Source organism: Microcebus murinus, chromosome 3 (genome assembly GCF_040939455.1).
Source record: "Microcebus murinus isolate Inina chromosome 3, M.murinus_Inina_mat1.0, whole genome shotgun sequence".
In the NCBI taxonomy this organism is placed as follows: Eukaryota; Metazoa; Chordata; class Mammalia; order Primates; family Cheirogaleidae; genus Microcebus; species Microcebus murinus.
The window spans coordinates 6,283,548-6,306,791 of record NC_134106.1 but is presented as its reverse complement, the minus strand read 5'-3'; the positions used below and the strand labels follow the sequence as shown (position 1 = coordinate 6,306,791).

The window sequence follows — 23,244 nt, the reverse complement described above, 5'->3', positions numbered from 1 at the left end:
TTTAATAGAGGCTATTAAGTATGTTAATGCTTTTAGCTATATTGCCCAGGCTGGCTTCAAACTCCTGGGCTTTAGTGATCCTCCCGCCTCAGCCTCCTGAGTAGCCAGAACTACAGCCACCTGCCACCAAACCCGTCTGTGTAGCATTTTAATTTAATTTATATCTTAACAAATAAATGGTCAAACTCTCCTAAAACCACTTGCTAATTCATCCTTTCCTTTCTCCCTTATTTTAAGTGCCACTTATGCTAATATCCTGTACGAGTTCTGCAATGTTCTAATTATTATAGTTTTAATATTTTTATTCTTCTCCAGAGACAACTACCTTTTGGTAGTCTTTACAGTTTTTTTCTTAGCTATTCCTACATGGTTGTAAAAATTTGTTCCCCTGCTGTCAATATAAGGTAGCATAATTCCCCACAACCTTGTTGATGGGAATGGGAGTATTTCCAGCCTCTTAATCTTTGGTAATCAGATCAGTAAGAAAAAAATTCTCATTTTAATTTGTGTTTTAAACTTATTAGTGAGATTGAGATCTTTTAATATAATCATAGGCTATTTGTATTCTTGCAATTTCTTCTTGCTTTTCAATTTAAAACGATTCTTGTGGGTTTTAATTAGAATTGCCCTAAAGTGTTAGATTAATTTGAGAGCATTGCTGAACCTTTCTGCCTCAAGACATAGTGGGCAGAAAGGCTCAGCGTATCTATCATGTTCTTTAGTAACATATCTATCATGTTCTTTAGTAACGTTTGTAACTTTCTTTACGTGGGTGTTACTCATGTTAAATTCTTATGGACTAGTTTGTGTTTTAATTATCTTTTGTTGATTCTAAAATACACATTATTCTATAATGCATTTTAACATCTATGAAATTGAAATGTGTCCTGTAAGTAATGGATAAGAAAGTATTGTGTCAAAATTTAGCAGAATTTTTTTTCTTTCTTTCTTGTACATAAAAGTGATACCTCTTGTAATTGATAGGTAACCTAAATTCTATTAAATATAATATTATAGGTCTAAACATTTAAAATAAGTTTTTTTTCTTTTTAATTGAATAACAAATGAGAATGGATATTCCTTTTTAATAGTAAAGTCCACTGTTTAATGTAAGGATATTTTGTGTTTCTAATTACAGGACACTTGTCTCCTACCGAAACGGATGGTGACATGCTTGGTTATGATTTATACAGCAGTGCCCTAGCAGATATTCTCAGTGAGCCTACCATGCAGCCTCCCATTTGTGTGGGATTGTATGCACAGTGGGGAAGTGGGAAATCTTTCTTACTCAAGAAACTGGAAGGTAAAGGGCCTTCTCATGCAAAGTCTGTATATATAACAGGGTTTTTCTCTGAGCCTTTTTCTGAAGTGAAGGAAAAGGCAGAGCTTTCTGTATGAGCATGTGTGTTGTGTTATACAGTTTACTGACGTGAGCCTGTTAGAGTTTTACTCACCTCTGGTTGATCCTCCACACCAGGGGTCTTCAAACTTTTTAAACAGGGGGCCCCAGTTCACTGTCCCTCAGACCGTTGGAGAGTGCACACTGTGGGCCCAGGATGAGTCGGCTGCTAAGCAGGACAGACAGTGGCAGCAAAAACACCCAGAGAGCTGGATAAGTGTGCTAGGCGGCCCGTATGTGGCCCTCGGGCTGTAGTTTGAGGACGCCTCCTCCACACGGTCATTTGAGTTCTCTTTCTAAAACAAAGCCAGTCTGTGAACACCACATGAAACCCTGGCAACAGGTTTTCCAGGCCCTTCACAAACTTGTCCATTTGCACAGCTCCACCTGCCAGCACCACCTCTGGCACGCACCTTGTGTGTGCTGTGGTCACAGAGGACTATTTGCTCTTCCAGGAATAGACTGGATACTTTTTCAGAGTTGCTATCTCTGCTAGGAGCTGCTTAGACAGCTTCCCCCCTACTTCCTACCCAACACACACCCCTTTTTACTTGGTAAAATCTTACTCATTTTTCAAGGACAGTTTTCAGCATTGCCTGTAAAATTTTCCCCAAGTTTTATATGAAGAATGACTTGATGAGTTGGGCTCATATGGACTCAACACACACCTTTAAGAACAATATTCTTGAATGTGATTGGAGGGAGAAGAGGGGAGGAGGAATAGAGAGGAATGGTGAAGATAAGTACTTTGAAGACACAGAGTTTTATTTTCATTTTTGCATATGGAACAATACCTTGCTGTCTAATATAAACCATAAAAACTAAATACCAACAAAATCTTGACAAATGGAAGAATATGAAAAGAGATTTTACACATCCTCAATGTGAAACAGGGGAATGGTAGCTGTGTCCCTGGGGAACGAGATGTTTATATTAATATTTGGCAAGAGAATGTTGGTTAAAGTGGTAAGTAGCAATGTTCTATCTAGGGACCTAGTAAATGCCCAGTGAATGTTTCTGTTGAAAATGTGAACATTGCAAATTGAGTTAAAAGTTATATTTCTTAAATAGGAATAAAATTTTTCATATTTCTCTTTCAGATGAAATGAAGACTTTCGCAGGACAACAGATTGAACCTCTTTTTCAGTTTTCATGGCTCATAGTATTTCTTACCCTGCTGTTTTGTGGAGGGCTTGGTTTATTGTTTGCTTTCGCAGTCGACCCAAATCTTGGAATAGCAGTGTCATTGAGCTTCTTGGCTCTCTTATATATATTCTTTAGTAAGTCTTTATTTTTTGGCATTTTAAAAAATGTAAGAAATGTCAAGACTCAGTATTTTACTGAAACGTTATTTATATCTGTCTTTTAAAACCTATATGTGATTTTTATAAGTGAGTGAGAAAATTGATCTTTTTGCTATTTTATAAATTGGCCTAGAGGAACATTGTCACTACTGGGCTAGAGTAGCATATAAATGAGTAGACTACTTGTTAATATTGAAGCAGGACTCTAATTTTTTTATACTTGCCTTTTTATATGATAATTAATGATTTATATTTAAATCTTTTCTGAAAAGAAGGCTCCAAGCCATCACTGGCATGCTCTTAAGCATTTTGACTATGACTGTAATTTTTATTTTTATCTAAAAGCAAAGTAAAAAATATATATATAATTCCCTGTTCTTGGGGGTATCTTCACTTGCAAGAAAGGAAATAGATTTACTATTAGAGGAACTGGTAACTTCACCAATTGCAAATACTGATAAACCCAGTCATTTGCATTTGGATCTGAACTACAGATATGTTTCTGTTTAAGGCATTATATTTCTGATTATGTTTCTTAGATCATATTTGAGTTAGTTTACCTTTCATTTTTCACATATTTTCTATATCTTAGGATAGGTTAATTGAATTATTTGAGAAGTAGTTAGGAAATAATATGGGGACCACAAAAAGTGATGTCTGCTTAGCTGTCATTACTTGATATTTTACTGTGTAGAGGAAAGAAGCTACGTGGCTAATGACTGTTTTGGATAATTTTTTACAATGGTGCATTTCAGTTGTCATTTACTTTGGTGGACGACGGGAAGGAGAGAGTTGGAATTGGGCCTGGGTCCTCAGCACTAGGTTGGCAAGACATATTGGCTATCTGGAACTCCTCCTTAAATTGATGTTTGTGAATCCGCCTGAATTGCCAGAGCAAACTACTAAAGCTTTACCTGTGAGGTCAGTTGCTCCCTTTGACAGAAGTAACCTTTAATAAGTTTCAGTAAAAAAATTTTTTCACTTTAAAAGTTTATAATTATGCATCATTTCTCAATGTATGTTGAGAAACACGTTGGTACCTTGAACTTTTTAATGAAAAAAGTGAAAATAACATGTGCGATCAAATACATTGGGAAATACTTTATATATTCCTGTTGTATATTAAAGGATCAGAGATACTTTTCTATAAATAAACCTGTTTAACTTTATTTGCCAAATTTTATTTGGACATAAACCATTTTTTCCCCTTATGTCACCTGTTACTGTCATTTGGAACACCCTCTGAATAGATGACTGGATAAAGGATGAGGTCCTGCCACCAGCCTACTTCATCCAGGTTGGAGGCCCGGCCCCTCCTTATCTGAGCATATAGGCTCGGGAAATTCAGCTTGCTTCTCTGAGCTGCTCTTTCCTCACCTCTGGAAATATACTTATATATCTGAAAGTATTATTCATATTCAATAGGAAATTTATTAGAAAGCAGAAAAGATGATAAACACTTAAGTCAGGGGGTAAAGGAAAGGTAGAGGGCTCCAGAGGAAAGTAAAATGAAAAAAAAAAAGAAAATTAAAAGCAAAAGAAATTTGATAGAAAGGTAGAAAAAAAATTAAAAATGCATTAAAAGATGAAGAATTTTAAAATTAAAATGTGTAATTTAAGATGAAAATAAATAGGCCAAACCAGATGAAATATCAAAACTGAATATGAGAGGAAAATAAAGGGGAAAGCTTCCAAGTAATTAGCATATGAGATTAATTATTAAGAAAAGGATTCAAAAATGAAAAAGTTAAGAGGAAAACATACAGAGTAGAATAAAATAATTGGGGGAAATATTTTTACAGAAAATAAGAAAAACTCTCAAAATTAATGAGATCATATGTTTTTACAAGTTGGAACAACTAAAATAGCATCAGTCAAGACCACACAATATAGTACAGTGTAATACTAGATTGTATTTTGAAAGCAATGCTTATCTACTGGGTTGAGATTAGAGTTTAATTTAGAGATGAAAGAGAAAAAAGGAACTCATGCAGAAATCATGATGTAGAGACTAAAACCCCCAAAATACAGTTATTTTGAAGAACAATTGTGAAAAGAATATCTTACAGCTATTTTTAAATCTCTGATAGATGTTGAAGCTATAAATAAGACATTCTAAAACTTGAGTTTTTAAATGGCATTACTGGGCTTACAATTCTTTAATGATTGTAATTAATATTTTCTCAGGGTTGTAATCTCTGTTAGAAAACTTTGAAAAACTCTGTGTGGTCACATCCCAACATGGGCATCACCTAATCACCATATTGTGAAATCTGTTGGTGTCTGATATTCCTAGTCTAAGCTCTTTCATACCTTTTTTCCCTTCTGCCCTTGTTAGAATTACTTCATATAACTCTGCTGCATTTAACTTTTTTTATTATTTTTTTTTCCTAAAAAAAGTATATAAGATATTATAAGTAGAAGGTACCTAATTACAAGTTCTTTTCTCTCCTTGGAACTTAAAAAACATTTTGAAAGAGACATAAAGAAAATATAGGATACAGATATATTAAAGTTATTTGTTACTTGCTACCTGAGTAATGTTTTATTTGTTCTTTTCCACAAGGTTTTTGTTTACAGATTACAATAGGCTGTCCAGTGTAGGTGGAGAGACTTCGCTGGCTGAAATGATTGCGACCCTCTCGGATGCGTGTGAAAGAGAGTTTGGCTTTTTGGCAACCAGGCTTTTTCGAGTATTCAAGACTGAAGATACTCAGGGTAGGAGTTCCTTCCTTTTTCTTCTTTGGGTGTCATATTTAAGGGTTGAGGGTGGGATGAATGTTTAGTTTATTTTCATGAAAACACAACTTGAATATCAGACTCATCAGATGCCATGCCTGTAAAGGATTTTCTAGATATTTGATATGTTAACAGTTGTTAAAACCATTTGTTGTATTATAGGTAAAAAGAAATGGAAAAAAACATGTTGCCTCCCATCTTTTGTCATCTTCCTTTTTATTATTGGCTGCGTTATTGCTGGAATTACTCTTCTGACTATATTCAGAGTTGACCCCAAACATCTGACAGTGAATGCTGTCCTCATATCAATCGCATCTGTAGTGGGGCTGGCATTTGTGTTGAACTGTCGTACGTGGTGGCAAGTGCTGGACTCTCTCCTGAATTCTCAAAGAAAACGCCTCCATAATGCTGCCTCCAAACTACACAAATTGAAAAGTGAAGGATTCATGAAAGTAAGCACTCATTGGTTATCAGAAAAAATTGTAATGTGAATATGCCACCACTACCATGCCCATTTGGGTTTTAGGGCATATACTCTCTAAATGTTAAAAGTGTTGCATTTATTTTAGTTTAGTTAATATGTTAATTAATTCATTCAAGACTATTATTTAAAAGAGATCTCCCATATGCCCTTTGCCCCCATCCATTCATGGCCTCTCCCATTATCAACATCACCCACCAGAGCTGTACCTTTGTTACAGTTGATAAACTTACACATTATAATCACCCAAAACATATAGTACCTTAGGGATTAGTCTTAGTGTTGTACATTCTGTGGGTCTAGACAAATATATGATGACATGTATCCACCATTATAGTATCATACAGAGTAGTTTCACTGCCCTAAAATCCTCTGAGCTCTGCCTGTTCATCCCCTCTCTCCCAACCCCTGACAACCCACTGATTTTATTATCTGTGTAATTTTGCCTTTTCCAGAATGTCATACAGTACATACCCTTTCAGATTGGCTTCTTTCATATAATAATAAGCATTTGAGTTCCTTCTGTGTCTTTTCATGGCTTGATAGCTCATTTCTTTTTAGCATCAGATAATGTTCCATTGTCTAGATGCACTGCAATTCATTTATCCATTCACTTAATGAAGGACATCTCTGTTGCTTCGAAGTTTTGGCAGTTACTAACAAAGCTGCTGTAAACTTATGTATGTGTGCATGTTTTTGTGTGGGCTTAAGTTTTTAACTCCTTTGAGTAAATAACAAAGAATGCAGTTGCTGGATTATATGTTAAGGGTATGTTTAGTTTTGTTAGAACCCACCAAACTGTCTTCCAAAGTGGCTGTCTCATTTTGAGTTCCCACCAGCAATGAATGAGGGTTCCAGTTGCTCCATATCCTTGCTAGTATTTAGTGTTACTGGTGTGCTGGATTAGGGCCATTCTCATAGGTGTGTATTGGTATCTTATTGTTTGAATTTGCTTTTCCCTGATGACACATGTTGTGGAACATCTTCTCAGGGATAATGAAGAGATGGCTTCTTTGCCATCTGTATATCTTCTTTGATAAATTGTCCATTGAGATCTTTGGCCCATTTTTTTAATCAGGTTGTTTTCTTACTGTTGAGTTTTAAAAGTTTTTTGTATATTTTAGATAACAGTGCTTCATCAGGTATGCCTTTTGCAAATACTTTCTCCTATTCTTTGAGTCACTTTTTCATTCTCTTGGCAGTGTCTTTGCAGAGCAGAAATGTTTAATGAAATCTAGTTTATTAATTCTTTCTCTCATGGATTATGCCTTTAGTGTTGTATCTAAAAAGTTAACACCAAGCCCAAAGTCATCTAAATTTTCTCCTCTGTTATCTTCTAAGTGTTTTATACTTTTGCATTTTACATTTAGGTCTGTGATCCATATTGAGTTAATTTTTGTGAAGTGTGTAAGGTCTGTGTCTAGGCCTTTTTTTGCATGTAGATATCCAGTCGTTCCAGCACCATTTGTCTAAAAGACTATATTTTCTCCATTGTATTGCCTTTACTCCTTCATCAAAGATCATTTGACTGTATTTGTGTGGCTCTATTTCTGGGTTCTCTGTTCTGTTCCATTGATCCTATTTGTCTATTCTTTTGCCAATACCACCGTCTTGATTACTCTAGACTTTACTCTTTTTTGTAAGTCTTGAAGTTGGGTAGTATCAGTCCTCCAACTTTGTTCTTCTTCAGTATTGTGTTGGCAATTCTTTCAATAGGTGGGCATGAGCCACCGTGTCCAGCCTATCTTCTAATACATTTAGTGTTATACATTTTATAGTATAATACATATATCTTATGTATTTAGTATTATACATTTTCCTCTAAGCACTTCTTTTGCTGCATCCCAAAAATTTTAATAAGTTATGTTTTCATTTTTAGTTCAAAACATATTAAAATTTCTCTTGAGATTTCTTTTTTGACCTATGTGTTATTTAGAAGTGTGTTTTTTAATCTCTACATATTCTGAGATTTTCCAGTTATCTTTCTGATTTTGATTTCTAGTTTAATTCCACTGAGAGAAGACATTGTATGATTTCTATTCTTTTAAATTTGTCACAGTGTATTTTGTGGCCAAGAATGTCATCTGTCTTGGGAAATGCTTATGTGAGCTTGAGAAGAATGAGTATTCTGCTGTTGTTGGATGAAGTACCTGTAGCTATTGGTTATATCCAGTTGATTGATGGTATTGTTGAGTTCAACTGTGTCCTTACAGATTTTCTGCCAACTGGATCTGTCCACTTCTGAGTGGTGTTGAAGTCTCCAACTGTGATAGTGAATTGATCTATTTCTCTTTGCAGTTCTATCAGCTTTTGCCTTATGTGTTTTGATTCTCTGTTCTTAGGTGTATAAATGTTAAGGATTATTATGTCTTCTTGAAGATTTTACTCGTTTATCATTATATAATGTCCTTCTTTAATTCCAGTAACTTCCCTTGCTTTGAAGTCTCCAGTCAGAAATTAATACAGCTCTTCCTACTCTCTTTTGATTAGCATTAGCCTGGTATATCTTTCTCTATTCATTTACTTTTAATCTATTTGTCCTTTTATTTAAGGTGGATTTCTTGTAGGTAATATGTACTTGGGTCTGGTTTTTTGATCAACTCTGACAATCTCTGTCTAAGAGTTTAATTGTTGTCTTTACAACATTGACATTTAAAGTGATTATTGGTATGCATTAGATTAGTATCTACCATTTTTGTTACTGCTTTCTATTTGTTACCCTTGTTTTTAGTTCTTATTTTTGTCTTTCACTTTTTTTCCCCTGACATTTGTTTCAGTTGAGTGTTTTTCCGTTTTCTCACCATTCTTAGCATATCAGGTATACTTTTTTTTTTTTTTTGAGACAGAGTCTCACTTGGTTGCCCAGGCTACAGTGAGTGCCATGGTATCAGCCTAGCTCACAGCAACCTCAAACTCCTGGGTCAAGCAATCCTTCTGCCTCAGCCTCCCAAGTAGCTGGGAGTACAGGCATGGGCCGCCATGCCTGGCTAATTTTTATATATATTTTTAGTTGGCCAATTAATTTCTTTCTATTTTTAGTAGAGACAGGGTCTCGCTCTTGCTCAGGCTGGTTTTGAACTTCTGACCTTGAGCAATCCACCCGCCTCAGCCTCCCAGAGTGCTAGGATTACAGGCGTGAGCCACCGTGCTCGGCCTTTTTTTAAAACTTTTTTTTAGTGGTTGCCCTAGAGTTTGAAGTATACATCTACAGCTAATCCAAGCTCATTTTCAAATAATATTATACTGCTTCATGGATCATGTATTTTATAATAAAATGATCCTAATTCCTCCCTCCATTCCTTGTATCATTGCTGTCATTAATTTCACTTACATGTATAAGCATATATAATAGGATATGTACATGATATATGCATAAGCATGCATAATCAGGAGTAGCCACTTGTAAGATACTTACATGTACGTGGAATGAGAAAACAGAGGTCCTCGTATTTATTTTAAATTTTATTTCAGATTTTTTTTGTGAAAATATATATTTAGAGTGAGAAAAATTATAACTACAATATTTTTATAAAATAGGCTGTTATAAGTTAGTCAAAGGAGTTAGCAGATTATTCCACAGATGACAATTGTTATCTAATAATATAAATTCTTCTAGAGCCCAGTCAAGTAAGCAGATCTGTTTTTAAAAACAATGGATTGAACCACCAAAATGTATAAAGTAGGACTGTACTTTTCAAACTAGGAGGAACTTTATAGAATTCTGCAGTCCATTCCTTTGAGCAGGGTCAGGTGCCATAGGGAGCCAATGATAGTGTGGTCTTCCATCGTTTGGATTTGCATTCAAATCTGAGGCTTTTGACATTCAGAATATGTGGTTTTGGCAAGTAAGTCACTCGACCCAGTTTGTACTTTTTAAAATGGACATGTGACATTGCACAGGATATGACAGTGCACGATGGACATGACAGTATCTACCTTATAGTGTTATTCTGAGGGTGAAGTGCAATAATTTATGTGTAGTCACTTTCTAAGTTGTTATGTGCTCAGTACAGTTTCAAGGAGAACTACAACTGGCAGCAAGGACTGAATTTCTTTTGTTCCTGAGAACATGTGATATTTGTTTGTCCTTTCCTGAGATGCTTCACTTAGGATAATGGTCTTCACTTCATAGAAGTTTCTGCAAAAGACATTTCATTCCTTTTTATGGCGGAGTAGTACTCCGTGGTGTGTGTGTGTGTGTGTGTGTGTGTGTGTGTGTGTGTGTGTATTTTTTTCTTTCTCCACTCATCTGTTGATGGGTACTTAGGGTTAATTCCATACCTTTGCAATTGTGAATTGTGCTATGATAAGAAATGTGTTTAACCTTCTATCTTAAGTGCTTTCTGTACTTTACTTTGTGCAGGTTCTTAAGTGTGAAGTGGAATTGATGGCCAGGATGGCAAAAACAATTGACAGCTTCACTCAGAATCAGACCAGGCTGGTGGTTATCATTGATGGATTAGATGCCTGTGAGCAGGACAAAGTCCTTCAGATGCTGGACACTGTATGTTTGAACCGTCTCGAAACTTGTCATTGTTACATTGTGGCAGCTGAAAGGATGTATGGCTTCATGAAATATCTCAAATGGAATGGAAACCGTGGTTTTATCTGATTAGTACTTATTTCTCTTGTGATTTTTCTTTTGTAAAAACAGCCATTCTTTAAACAGAAACGTAGCAAAAATAAATGTTTCATTACAAAAAGATTTAAATAATTTTAGCTTAATGGTAGTGTCGGAAAAAAATGAATAGAGCATCTCTTAAGTCCATAGCATGGCTTCAGCTTTTCTTTGTAGATAGTTATGATTAGACTCTGAGATAATTTAGGGAACCCACAGAATTTGTAGAGTTCTTTGTTAAAGTAGGGTATGTTGGAAGCTCTATAAGGTATGTTATTAGCAACAGGGGGCTTAACTGGGGGCAGAGACCAGTGTGCCCAGCACTTTATGTGTGTTTCCAACGTGTGTTGATCTTACCTCTTACGCAGACTATAATCGTTTCAGAGTAGGACAGTATTAATTGTTTTCTTTTCAGGTTTAGTCACTTTCAGATAGTGGCAAGCCCAGACTGAGCTGTCAATAAAATTTGCTTTCATATAGTATAAATTCTGATGAAAAAGCAATACTATTTTAAAAAAAAAAAAACATAGTCACCAAAAGACAGCACATATTTTGAAGAGTTGTCTTATTGTTTCAGATAATTTAAAATTTATGTCACAAGTATACATTTCTTCTACCACAGGTCCGAGTTCTGTTTTCGAAAGGCCCATTCATTGCCATTTTTGCAAGTGATCCACATATTATCATAAAGGCAATTAACCAGAACCTCAATAGTGTGCTTCGTGATTCAAATATAAATGGACATGACTATATGCGCAATATAGTTCATTTGCCTGTTTTCCTTAATAGTCGTGGACTAAGCAATGCAAGAAAATTTCTTGTGACTTCAACAACAAACGGGGACATTCCATGCTCGGATACTGCAGGTAAAGATCAAGCTCCTAAAGTACTTTGAGTTTGAAATAGTTTTTTAGTTTTTTATGGTAACTTTCCTTTTACCTTGAAAAATATTGTTGAAAGTTCATGTCTCTAAATATACAACAGAATTTTACAGTAAACAATGCTGTTGATAAATTCTTTAAGGGATACAGGAAGATGCTGACAGAAGAGTTTCACAAAACAGCCTTGGGGAGATGACAAAACTTGGTAGCAAGACAGCCCTCAATAGACGGGTAAGATGCCATTGGTTTTGAGCTGTATGTTATTGCTATTTATTTGAATGCAAATAAAGTTAAGGTGATGCCACTTAAATAATCTTTTGTGAATATTGTATTAAGCTCTTCAAAAAAGTGTTACCATTGAATTTCCTGTCAGCTTCAGGTGTTTCAGGGACTGTCTGTACCTAGAGCCCTAATGACTGTACATCACATAGAGGTCCCTTGTCCTCTCTCAGCCTATTCTCAGCCTAAGTGCTGTTCCAGATCCCAGGCCAATAGAATGGAAATCTCTTGAGAGTGAGATTTTAAAGCTTGCCAGATACTTTCATCCATGGTTGGGAACCACTGTGTACATTCCTGGTCAGTTTGAGATTATTACTGTTGCTGCCACAGCTGTAGGGGAGAAAGGTTTGTAGTGAGAAAACTCCAGGCTTTGTCTTCCTACTGGCCTTCCTCCATCCCTAATGTTTGTCTATAGGCACACAGAGATTTTTGTACCCTTCCCAGCTACTTTGGGTTTCTCTTCTAGCACTTCAGTTGTCCCTGTCCTCTCCCATCTTGTCTGTATGGCCTTGTTCTTGTATGTGTTCATATACAAATGACAGGAAGATGTCCACTTGCAGGAGAGTTGTGGTAATAGTTCCACTTAGGGACAGCTAAGTTGGGCTGCCATTAGCATTGTGTTTTTTCTAACTGGCTACCATTAAATTTGAACATTTTACTCTAAAAAAAAATCTTCATGAACATTTCGATTTTATGCTTATACTGTTTATAGGTATGGATGCAAAGTTATTATGATGAATGACAATTAATGACACTAAATTCAGAGGAATGATTTATCATTTTGAACTTCTGTCCTGGCAGTCTGGACTCTTGGGCACCCCGTGGTTGCATCGTGACCTTAGACAAGGACACGCCTTTGGTGTGCCTGTTCCTCCTCTTGGGAGACAGAATTCCTTAGCCCACCTCAACAGTGGAGTGATAGTTAGAGCAGCTGTTCCTTTGACATGAATGTCACACACTTTAAAATAACCTAAAAATCAAAATGCTGAATCCTTAAAATCAGACAAAGGCTTATTTGCTGTATTACTTCAGGGTTTCTATAAATACTGAGCCCCCATAGAGTTTGAATATAATTCTCTTTATACAATTTTGCTTATAATTTTAAAGGCATTGAGCTTTCTCTAACTATACAACTATAAATCAAAATGCATCTGAAGCTAAATCATAGCTTTTGATATAGTTGCTGCTAACATCACTTTGTAACTGCTGTATAAAAGTTCAGCCTCAGGGATAATAATCACTACTCTATAAATATTTCTCTTTGACTAATATTTTGAACTTTTTGTTATTATCATAAGCATCTTTTAACTTCTCAGAAAGACTTCAGTTCTCAGACTCGAAGTGCAGGTTCATTCTCATTGATGATGTGCTGTTTCAGGATACTTACCGCAGAAGGCAGATGCAGCGGACAATCACTCGACAGATGTCCTTTGATCTCACAAAACTGCTGGTTACCGAGGACTGGTTCAGTGACATCAGTCCTCAGACCATGAGAAGATTACTTAATATTGTTTCTGTGACAGGTGACTTTTGTTTCTTATTGCCTATGGTGGATAATAAGCTTTAACTGTAACAAAGCAATTTAATTTCAAAGACAAAGGGATCTATTGTGGTTATATGTTTACATCGCTGAATACCAGCCTTATTTGTATTAAGTAAACCTAATGAAGTCAGTATTGATTTTAATAATGAATCTAGTGCCTGATGATCTGAGCTAGAGCTGAGGCAGTGATGCTAGTTCTGGGGAGTGAAATACAGATTATCATTAGCAGAAAGGTTTGACTGCACAATAAATGTAATGCATTTAATCATCCTCAAACCATCCCCCACCACTGGTCTATGGAAAAATTGTTTTCCATGAAACCCGTCCCTGGTGCCAAAAAGGTTGGGGACTGCAGCTGTAAAGTACAGTCTGCTAAGAACCTATCAGTGGACCTTAAACCAGTGGCACCTTTTTGGCACTAGGGACCGGTTTTATGGAAGTCAATTTTTCCACAGACTAAAGTGTGGGGTGGGAGGTTGGGGAGAGAGGGAGGGAGGGAGGTGGAGCTCAGGCAGCAAAGCTTCCCTCACCCCAGTCTGCCACTTACCTCTCACTGTGCTCCCCAACCTCCCTTCTTAAGTTTCAAGGAAGATAATTTTTCCATGAAAAGGGTGGGAGAGTACAGGGCGACAGGGGGTGCAACAAAACTCTGCAGCCTGGAGGTTGGGGACTGCAGCTTTAGAGGATCAGGGCCCATCATGGGTGAATTGATGTTCTACTGTGGGATTGTGGGTGGCGGCCAGATTATATGCCTGCCTCCATGTGGCCAAAGAAGTGTATCTCACCAATGGCAAATCAAATTTAAAAATTTACTTTAGAATTAAACAGAATTGTTTTTAAGCTCTAAAAGGCCTTACTGTATAGTTCTTTGGATTCTAGAAGCCATACAAATACTAGATTGAATTTGTAGTATAAATTAAATGGCAAATTAAAACATTTTCAAGTTAAATTATTTGTGAACATACTAAATGTTTTGCTTAACCTAATATTACACATCTTGTAATTTTAAGATGTTTTTGTATTCCTTAAAAGGGCGGTTACTGAGAGCCAATCAGATTAGTTTCAACTGGGATAGGCTTGCTAGCTGGATCAACCTTACCGAGCAGTGGCCATATCGGACTTCATGGCTCATATTATATTTAGAAGAGACCGAAGGTATTCCAGATCTAATGACATTAAAAACCATCTATGAAAGGTACTTTGTTTGACCTCTTTGTATTTAACTTGATCTTATGTTGAGTTAAAAATAAAAGTTAATGCATATCAAGCAAACTAAATATAAAATGTGCACTTCTGGATTTAACTGATCATTCTTATTATTTCCATTATAATATTGGAGTTGTATCAGCACAGGTATATATCCCATCATGTAAAATTCACAACTTTATTTGGACATATTCTTTGTTTTTCAGGTATATAAAGTTTTATAAGTTACCAGTTTCTTGTCAGATTCACAAAAGTTATAATTTGTTTTGTTTTACATAACACATCAATTGTTTTGTAACACTTCAAAGATTTCAATTGTTATTCTAAATAAACTGTCTCTTAGAAAAAAGATAATACAAAGGAACTATACAAATAATTTTACAAAATGGGGCATAATTGAAACTACTGTTTTTTTTTTTTTTCTTTTTTGTTTTAGAAGTTAGTCCTTGAAATGAAACTACTGTTTTAAAAATGTCAATGAAATATTAAATCTAACAAAGGATTTAGTGTGTCGATTATATATTAAAACTTTTAAGATTTAAAATAATTTTTCTTCTCTCAGAGTATTGTCAGCATATAGTTTTCATAATTTTCTAATCCCTGTTTTTTATATGCATATTTTACTTAATGTTGTCTAAGTAATAGCTGGTTTTAGAACTGTAGAGGGTTGTTATAGTATTAGTTTTTAGATTTGAGCTCCTCTAGGTTTTGCTGTTTGTGCTAAATTAGTCATTTAAACCCTGTGTGCTATATCAAGTCGGTATTCTGGTAGATGCGGTGATACATAAGTACCATAGGCCTGTGGAGAAGTGGTGTTGAATTGCATCTGGTCTTCGATGTTTTAGAAATCATCTTATTGTGAGATACATAATTGGTTTTTCTCTTGGTTGTGTAGTAAAATATTAAGTTTTGTTTTCTGAATAAACATCTGCATCTGTTATAACAGAGGTGCTGGATAATTATGAGTGCTTGCTAGATGAGCACAGTAATAATTAAACAGTTAAAACTTAACTTTTAAAAAGTTTTAACTGCTTAGTAATAATTCATGCCAAAATAATTTTTTACATGGTATATTTGTACATAAAGCCCTGTTTAACATAAACATAGTCCTTTGACACTCTCATTTATCCTTGAGATTGTTGTTGTTATTATTTGTGTATAAATAAAAATATGCCAAAAAAGGGATAAGCTTTCATTTAGGAACAATGAACTGGATTTGAGTTTAGAAAAAATTTCTGATAAAATAGAGGGATGGCTTAAGAAATAGTGGAAGTCATTTGAGACTGCTTTATACTCTTAGACTCTCTCTGAATTGGTATTACTGTTCCAACAGTAATATATTGCTCTAGGAATATATTTCTAGGTTTCAAGAAATATGAATAATTGGGAACAGAACTATTTGTCTCACAGGGATCCCCATTTAAGGAGGACAGGTTGCTTAGCATTCCTAACCTCTCTTCCTTAACACCAGGTACTCTGCTAGGTACCTTATGTATTCTTGAATCTTTATAAAGTTCAGAGAGGTAGTTAGAATGGTTCCATACCATTTAGAAGGAACACTGAAGCTCAGAAAATTTAAGTAACTTGCCAAAGTAATAGCTCTTAAGTAACAGAGCTGATATTTCAATCCAGGTATCTCAGACTCCATATACTGCTTATGAAGTTGTCACTGTTCTGAGCGCTTTACATTTTAACTTCATTTAGTCTTAAAATTCTGAGGTAGGCTCTGTTATTATTCTCATTTTGCACATGAGAAAACGGAAGCCCAGAGAAGGTAAGTCTTGCTGAAAGTCTCACAGCCAGTAAGTGGTAGAGTTGGCATGAAACAAGGCACTGTGGCTCCAGAGTCTATGCTCTGGAGTGTGCTCAGTTGTCTCTCAGGACATGTTGCAGGAGTGAAACTTCTTTAAGCTATAACCCTGCCAGACACACTTAAGAAACTGAAATTTTATCATGAAATTAAGGGTCTGAAGTTTTAACATTTTTGTGTTCTCCATTTCTCTTTAGAATATTACAAGTTACAATCGCATATTTAACATTTAGGAGATTTAATACAAATTATTTCTTATTAACTCTAATAACCAATCTGTGTAGCAGACATTGCTATATTCGTTTTCTGCAACTTTTCTTTGCCTTCATAAAAACATCAGTTTTCCTTATTTAAAATAGACTATTATCACCTTTTCCAGTTTTCCTTCTTTTTCTTTCATTTTTTTTAAACATGGTGACTAGTTCATGTAAGTCTTTGGTTTTGGTACAGAACAGAACTCAGGAAAGCCTCCATACCTTCCTTTAGTTGAATGTAGCATGCAGAAATATCCTGGCTCTCAGGGTCATAGGAAGGAACATTGACTGGTATCTCCCACTCTAAGGACTGAGTGGCTTTACATGTCTTGTGAAGGGGATAGGAAGAGTGAAAGAGAGTCTGTGTCCTGAGACACAGGAGAGGGAGGCAGGAGAGACGTGGAAATAAACAAAAAAAGTTTGAAAGACCCTCCAAAAATATCTGTATTTCATTTCCTTCCAACAAAAATTTATTAAGCATCTACTATTTGCAGCCCCTGCTGCTAGATGCTGGGGATGTCCTTATTTGGATAGAACATATCTTCCTGAAATCTTGGCTCTTCTTTTCTTAAGGAAACCAAGATGAGTAGGTGTTAGAAGTCTAATTGCTTCCCTTGGTTTTTGTTTGGCTACACTAGTTCATTTTCTTAATTAACATATATTTAGTGTGAGTTTTTATTAGGAGCCGAAGCTTACATAGTTGTTCTTTATGCTTTCGTGTGTTGTAGGGGCTGTCTAGGGAGGTGGGATGAATGAAGGGACTAGTACACAAGCATCTTATGGGCTTGAGGAGCTTTTATTTAAACAATTGTTTTCTATTTGAAAATATTTTCAAACTTATAAAATGGTACAGGAGTAAGAATAGTTTGAAGAACACCCATATACGCTGTATCCAGATTTACCTGTCGTTAACATTTTAATCTTTGTTTGCTTTGTCATTTGCACTCACATTGCCTCCTGTGTGCTAATTCTCTCTCTCAGATATTTTATACACCTGTCTCCATCTACCCCCCCACACACACACAAATGCTCACGTGTTTTTCTACACCATATGAGTGTAAATTACATATGGCATATCATTTGCCACTAAATGCTTGAGTGTTGTGGAATTGATGTTCTGATTGAAGGTAAAATATAAACATATTTGAAGCAATTAGAGGAAAACAAAAATATGGTGGCTTCAACAATGAGCCAGTTAAGTTTTATCAGTATCAGGCTAAATCATTATTTTCTAGATGGTAGAAAACTTCTTAGTTTAAAACTACTATTGCTGATAGAAAATTGCTTAACTTTGTAAAACTTTCATTCTGATTTTCAGCATTTTGAATCTCATAGGAAATTTTCAAAAATTTACATTTTTGATTTAATTAAAACATATCCTATAAACAAAAAAGAATATGTAACAGTTTAAAGATAATAGTAATTATGACACACTGCTTATGAAATAGAGCATTTATGAAAGAAATATTTGGGGGAGTATCTTTCATCATGTAATAAAAATAACTTGGAGTGAATTTTTATAGGGGGATATTTTATTTTGTTTAAGTAAATATACAGTGTTATATACTAGAGGTATAAAGAGGTGATGTGAACTTCGTTTACCATTAAAGCAAGCTATTAATTTAGGCTTCAGCCCTTGCTGTTCACGAGTGGGTGGGACTCAGGGTATGTCTGAGATGCTTTTTTTTCCTTTTTCTTTTCTTGATGAAATAAGCATGTATGTCTTATATGCCTACAATTACAAAAAATATTTTGTAGCTAGTCTAAGGAGGAGAAAAAGATAGTATACTATAAGTAGTCTTTGAGAATTCATAAGGAATTGACTTAAAATAATTAAATATAATTAGATGATTTGGAATGAAAAACTATAGCAAGATAATTTGATCAACATATTGAAAAACCAGATATTGGCATATGTGAGAATAATTTAGATGACTCTGTTTCTAGTTAACCATGGTTGAGTTCTTTGATGCTATTGCTTGTCATTTGAATAATAAAAAGTTTTATTTACAGCTGACAAAAAACAGCAGTATATAATTGATATTCATTTATTTTATTAAGAAATCTGGTTTGGTAAAAACAATCAGAAAATAGTATTTTTAACGCTAGTAGTAAAATTTATTTTTTTAATCCATAAAAAGCCTCGTTTATTTTTATAGCAATTTGATGACACATCTGCTTGCTTTATTCAGTTGAAAAAGAAAATGTTGGTTCTTGGTGTTTGGTAAAATTGCTTTGTTAAATTATTTTCTAAATTGTTCAACTTTTAACAAATGACATTTGATACTAACACTGGAAAGCAATTTCAGCTAATTAAGTAGATCCCTCTATAAACCATTGGAACATTAAGATGACATACTGTTCATTCAAGATTATTTTAATTGGTACAATTATTGTAATTTTCTTGCAATTATGTGTTGAGCTAAAAGCTTTTGTCTAGATCATTTGAGGGTTTTTTTTGTTAACATACATTTAGTAAGAAGAAAGGGAATAAAATAAAAACTGTAGGGAAAGATTTTTCTGTCTACTTTTTATTACAGATTTTTAGACAACCATTGAAATACAGTATTTTAGTATAAAACTTTATTTCTGGTATTTTAAGCAATGATAGAGATTTTTAAAAGATCAACTTAAGTAGTTTTCATGAAGATAACGTTTTAAATTTCTGTTTTGATCCTGCTCAAGCAATCTTTAGATGATATGGTCAGAATTATTTTGTTATAAGGATAGCGACATAATTTATTTCGGTATGCTATTTTGATATTTTAAAAAACAATTGAATAGATTCTGAGGGAGTGTCAGAATGGTAGCCTTTTTCCATTTCATTGAAATAGCTATTTGCTGAACAGACACTATGGCCATCTAATTTATGGCCTTTATAGACCTACCTGAGATCTTTAAATTATTGAAGTAATGGTATTTTTATACATTACCTAAGACATTTTTCATGATAAAACAAATCTTATGATATTCCTTCCTGATATTCACCCAGAGTTTTCATAAGCATAATTTTATCTCTTCTGATCATCTCATCCTTCTACTAAGCACCTTTTTTCTCCTTCACTTGCTCACTGATTTTATCTCCTGGTGCAGCACCACATCCACCCCCGGCCCATCTTTGGGCCTGGGTTATGCGCAGGCTTGTTTCTTTTGCACATGGACTTGGTCATGAATGTGAATAGCATGAAACATTGGACATTAGTTAGTTTAGATTTGTGAAGTTGTCTCGTTTCCTTTGTAGTATAAGGTACATCCTTTGTACTAATAATTTTTCTCTTAATTTAGGTTTTGAGATACTAGAAATACTTATTCCAAACATTTTTTCAGGCATGCTGTTTTGATGTTTTTTATATATAGCTTAGAGAATCTTAATGAAATTCTTTGTTCTTGATATTATATGACTTGTCTATAGGTATTGGTGTTGTCATCATTCAAAATTTATTCAGTTGCTGTCTTATATATAATTATTGTTTCCATCTTTATTCTTAAAACACACTTGCCCTGAATGCAGAGGTTCAATATCTTATCAATATCTTTATCTTTTTAAAGAGATAGCCTGATCTCGTTGTTTGTAAAATCACAGGATAAGTCTCCATATAGAAGAGGAAACTAAGCAGGCTGGTACTGAAGTAAAGATTATATAATCTGTAATAGAAATCACATTTTATCTAAATGGAAATAAATAGCATTAGTATATTTTCCAAGTTTAACATGAAAAGTGAGCCTATAAACAATGGACAAAGATACCTGTAATCAGATGTAATATTGACCTTTGAATGTGCATTTCTCATTATTCACTATCTTTGTGGAAATTAATTTGAAACTCCAGATTCCTAAGGATAGATAAAAATAAGGCAAAGGGCAGAATTTTTTAAGTTTATTTTGATGCACCTGCAAATCATGCTTACTTTTATTGTTTGGAGGAAAAAAATGAAATATGTTAAACTAGACATGTTTGACTTGTTTTGAGTTTATCTATTCACATATTTTGCTACTTATTTGTGTTGTTGTTATTTTCAGACTTTAGTAACATCCAAAGGTGTGAGAGAAATTAATGGAAGAAAGCTTAAAATTCACCCATTATCCAGAAAATAGTTATTGCGTAGCAGTTATGGACCAGGCACTGTTCTAGGAGCTAGGATACATGCATGAACAAAACTGGCAAAGATCCCAGCCCTGAGGGCCTTGCACTCCAGCAGAGAGTTATGGATAATAATAAAATAAATAAATAAATATATATATATATAAAATAAATAATTAACATGTTAAAAGACAACAAGTTCTATGGAAAGAAGAAAAGGTAGAAGAGGATTAGGGAGATGAGGAGTAGTGCAGGTTCCACATTAGGTCAGCGGGTCAGTATAGTCTTCTTTGAGAAGGAAGGAGTTGACCAAAGGCTGAAGGAGATGAGGGAATTAGCTAAGCAGATCTCTCAAAAAGAGTTTTCAGGCAGAAGAAACAGTCTGGACAAAGGTCCTATTGATTGCAGAGAGCACCTGCAATCAATGCTGGAGGAATAGCGACATCACAGGTGCTGGTGTGGCTAGAGGGTCTGCAGGGAGGGGAGTGAGTGGGAGGTGTGGTCTGGTGGGTTCATATACCCTTTTTGGAGGACCGTTGTAAGGCCTTGGCCTTTACCCTGGGTAAGATTGGGGTCCACTGCAGGATCTTGAAAAGTGGTAGCCATTCCCCTGATACTCTAGTGTCTATTACTTGGTTGTTTCAGTGCAATTTGGCCTGAGATAGGGAACTCTATTGATCTAAGGGAGCATATTTTGAGAATCTCATGCTGTGAGTGGGATGGGAATGAATCTGGGTAGAGAAATAAGGGTAAATGAAAAATGCAGAGCGTAGTTGGCTATCCCACAGTAAGATGAAATGAGGGATAGAGCTGTGGCCGTTGGGGTACCTGCCAATAGTCCAGCTACTCAGGTTGCTGAGGCAGGAGGATTGCTTGAGGCCAGGAGTCTGAGGCTGTAGTGTGCCATGGTCACACCTGTCAATAGCCACTGCACTCCAGTCTGGTAACATAGCAGGACCCTGTCTCTGAAAAATAAAAAAATGTGAAACAAGTGATAGAAAATGGCCCATAGTGGCACCTACAAGACAGCCAGGAAATAAAAAAACCTCATCTACAGTCTTGTTGCAGGATACTGAAAGAAAGTGAATTAATTTTTGTAAACATATGCAAGAATTTATAGGACAATTTTCCCTGCGTGTCTTACTGTTATAATAGTTTCTTGTTTTTTAGGGTCATTTTATTCTTTATTTTCATCTAAAAAGATGGCTTTATAGCCTACTTTTGGGATCATTTCTTAAATTGCCTTCTTTCCCTGTGCTTGCCAGCTGCATGATCTGTCCCCCTGGTGTTCGAAGCCCTGGTTGTGAGTGGATGAACGATTTGTGGATGAGCGATTTGTGTAGCATTGAGGACTGCTAGGTGTAGGAAGATGTCATAGACAGAGAGCAACTGAGTTGCTTTTAGGATAATGTTGAATTCGAGTTATGGAGAGTATAAAGTAGAAATGATGGTCTTTACATATCAAATTGGGCTCTAAGGATAAAGGGAAATAATTGGTCAAAATCCATATGCAGCTTGCAGTGTCCTCAGCCTCTCTCTCCAGCCCCTTCTCCCTCCTAACTTTCCACTGTTCCCCGTGCTCTTGTTTCACCCTCCTCCCTCTCTCCTGCCTCATCCTTCTGAACCATCTGAAATGCTACTGCCTCAGGAAGACTTTCATAAGCATTCACCTCCCATTCTTCAAGACTTTATTAGATGATTCCTTTATTTACTGGTATGTTCTTTCATAGCACATGCCTTAAGTACCCTCTTGTAAGTATTTGCATTGGTGTTTTCTTAATATTTTCTTTGGAATGAGACTGTAAACTCTATGAACTATAACTTTCTTCAACATTAATGAATTCCTTGCTTCCAGACAGGTGCTTAGTATTTAGGCAGTAGTGGGTATGTCTGAAAGAATGAAGAAATCAGAGAATGACATTTGTGTTGAAGAAAGCATGTATTGGGGAAAGAGGGTAGATGAGAAGCCTCACTTTATCTTGAAAAGAATCCTGTCCTTCAAAAAACAAAAAAAACAACAACAACAAAAAAAAAGAATCCTGTCCATCTGGACCACTTCTTTCTTTGGTTCTAAATATGGGTAAAATGTTTGTTTTATTATTATGCTAGTATTTCCCTGGGCCAGGCACATAGTAAAGCCTCAGTACACATTGACTGGCTGAATGGTGACTTCATATTTCACCTACCACTTAGTGGTTTCTGCCTTTTGTCAGGTGATGCTAAAATCACAGCAGTGTATTTGAAGGCATTACCCATAGCTTTGCATTCGGCTACATTTCTAAGGTTTCTTATATTTACAGTCCATTCATGAATGCCCTGGTCTGGTAGAGTTGCTTCTTATTTGGCAACTTCTAGACAGGTCCCTCCCACTTCAGTCTCTTCTTATGGACTGTTGCCAGTAAGTATTGTTTTGAATGGCTATGTGACTTAGACGACTCCATTTTTGTTATGGTAAACATTTTGATTGTGTTACATTTATTAAACATTTATCGAGTATATTATGTGCTAGCACAGTCTAATAAAAGTACTAGATAATATAGTACCTGACCCTCAGTATGTGCCACATATTGGATTAAGCACTTTACCTGGATTATCACATTTAATACAGTTTGAGTATCTCTAATCTGAAAGTCTGAAATCCAAAATGCC

The 23,244-nt window shown here is 35.3% G+C and overlaps 1 protein-coding gene across 11 annotated transcripts in view; it reads left to right on the top strand.

Moving 5' to 3' along the window:
- Nucleotides 1–23,244, top strand: part of KIDINS220 (kinase D interacting substrate 220) — a 105,648-nt gene that overhangs the window by 39,217 nt on the left and 43,187 nt on the right. For all 11 annotated transcript variants that reach the window (XM_076000534.1, XM_076000532.1, XM_076000533.1 and 8 more), the window contains exons 13-22: nucleotides 1,139–1,303; nucleotides 2,500–2,679; nucleotides 3,459–3,624; nucleotides 5,270–5,421; nucleotides 5,605–5,894; nucleotides 10,287–10,427; nucleotides 11,164–11,407; nucleotides 11,565–11,653; nucleotides 13,080–13,224; nucleotides 14,277–14,439. In XM_076000534.1, the coding sequence (XP_075856649.1) occupies nucleotides 1,139–1,303; nucleotides 2,500–2,679; nucleotides 3,459–3,624; nucleotides 5,270–5,421; nucleotides 5,605–5,894; nucleotides 10,287–10,427; nucleotides 11,164–11,407; nucleotides 11,565–11,653; nucleotides 13,080–13,224; nucleotides 14,277–14,439 (1,735 nt within the window). The remainder of the gene's footprint in view (nucleotides 1–1,138; nucleotides 1,304–2,499; nucleotides 2,680–3,458; nucleotides 3,625–5,269; nucleotides 5,422–5,604; nucleotides 5,895–10,286; nucleotides 10,428–11,163; nucleotides 11,408–11,564; nucleotides 11,654–13,079; nucleotides 13,225–14,276; nucleotides 14,440–23,244) is intronic.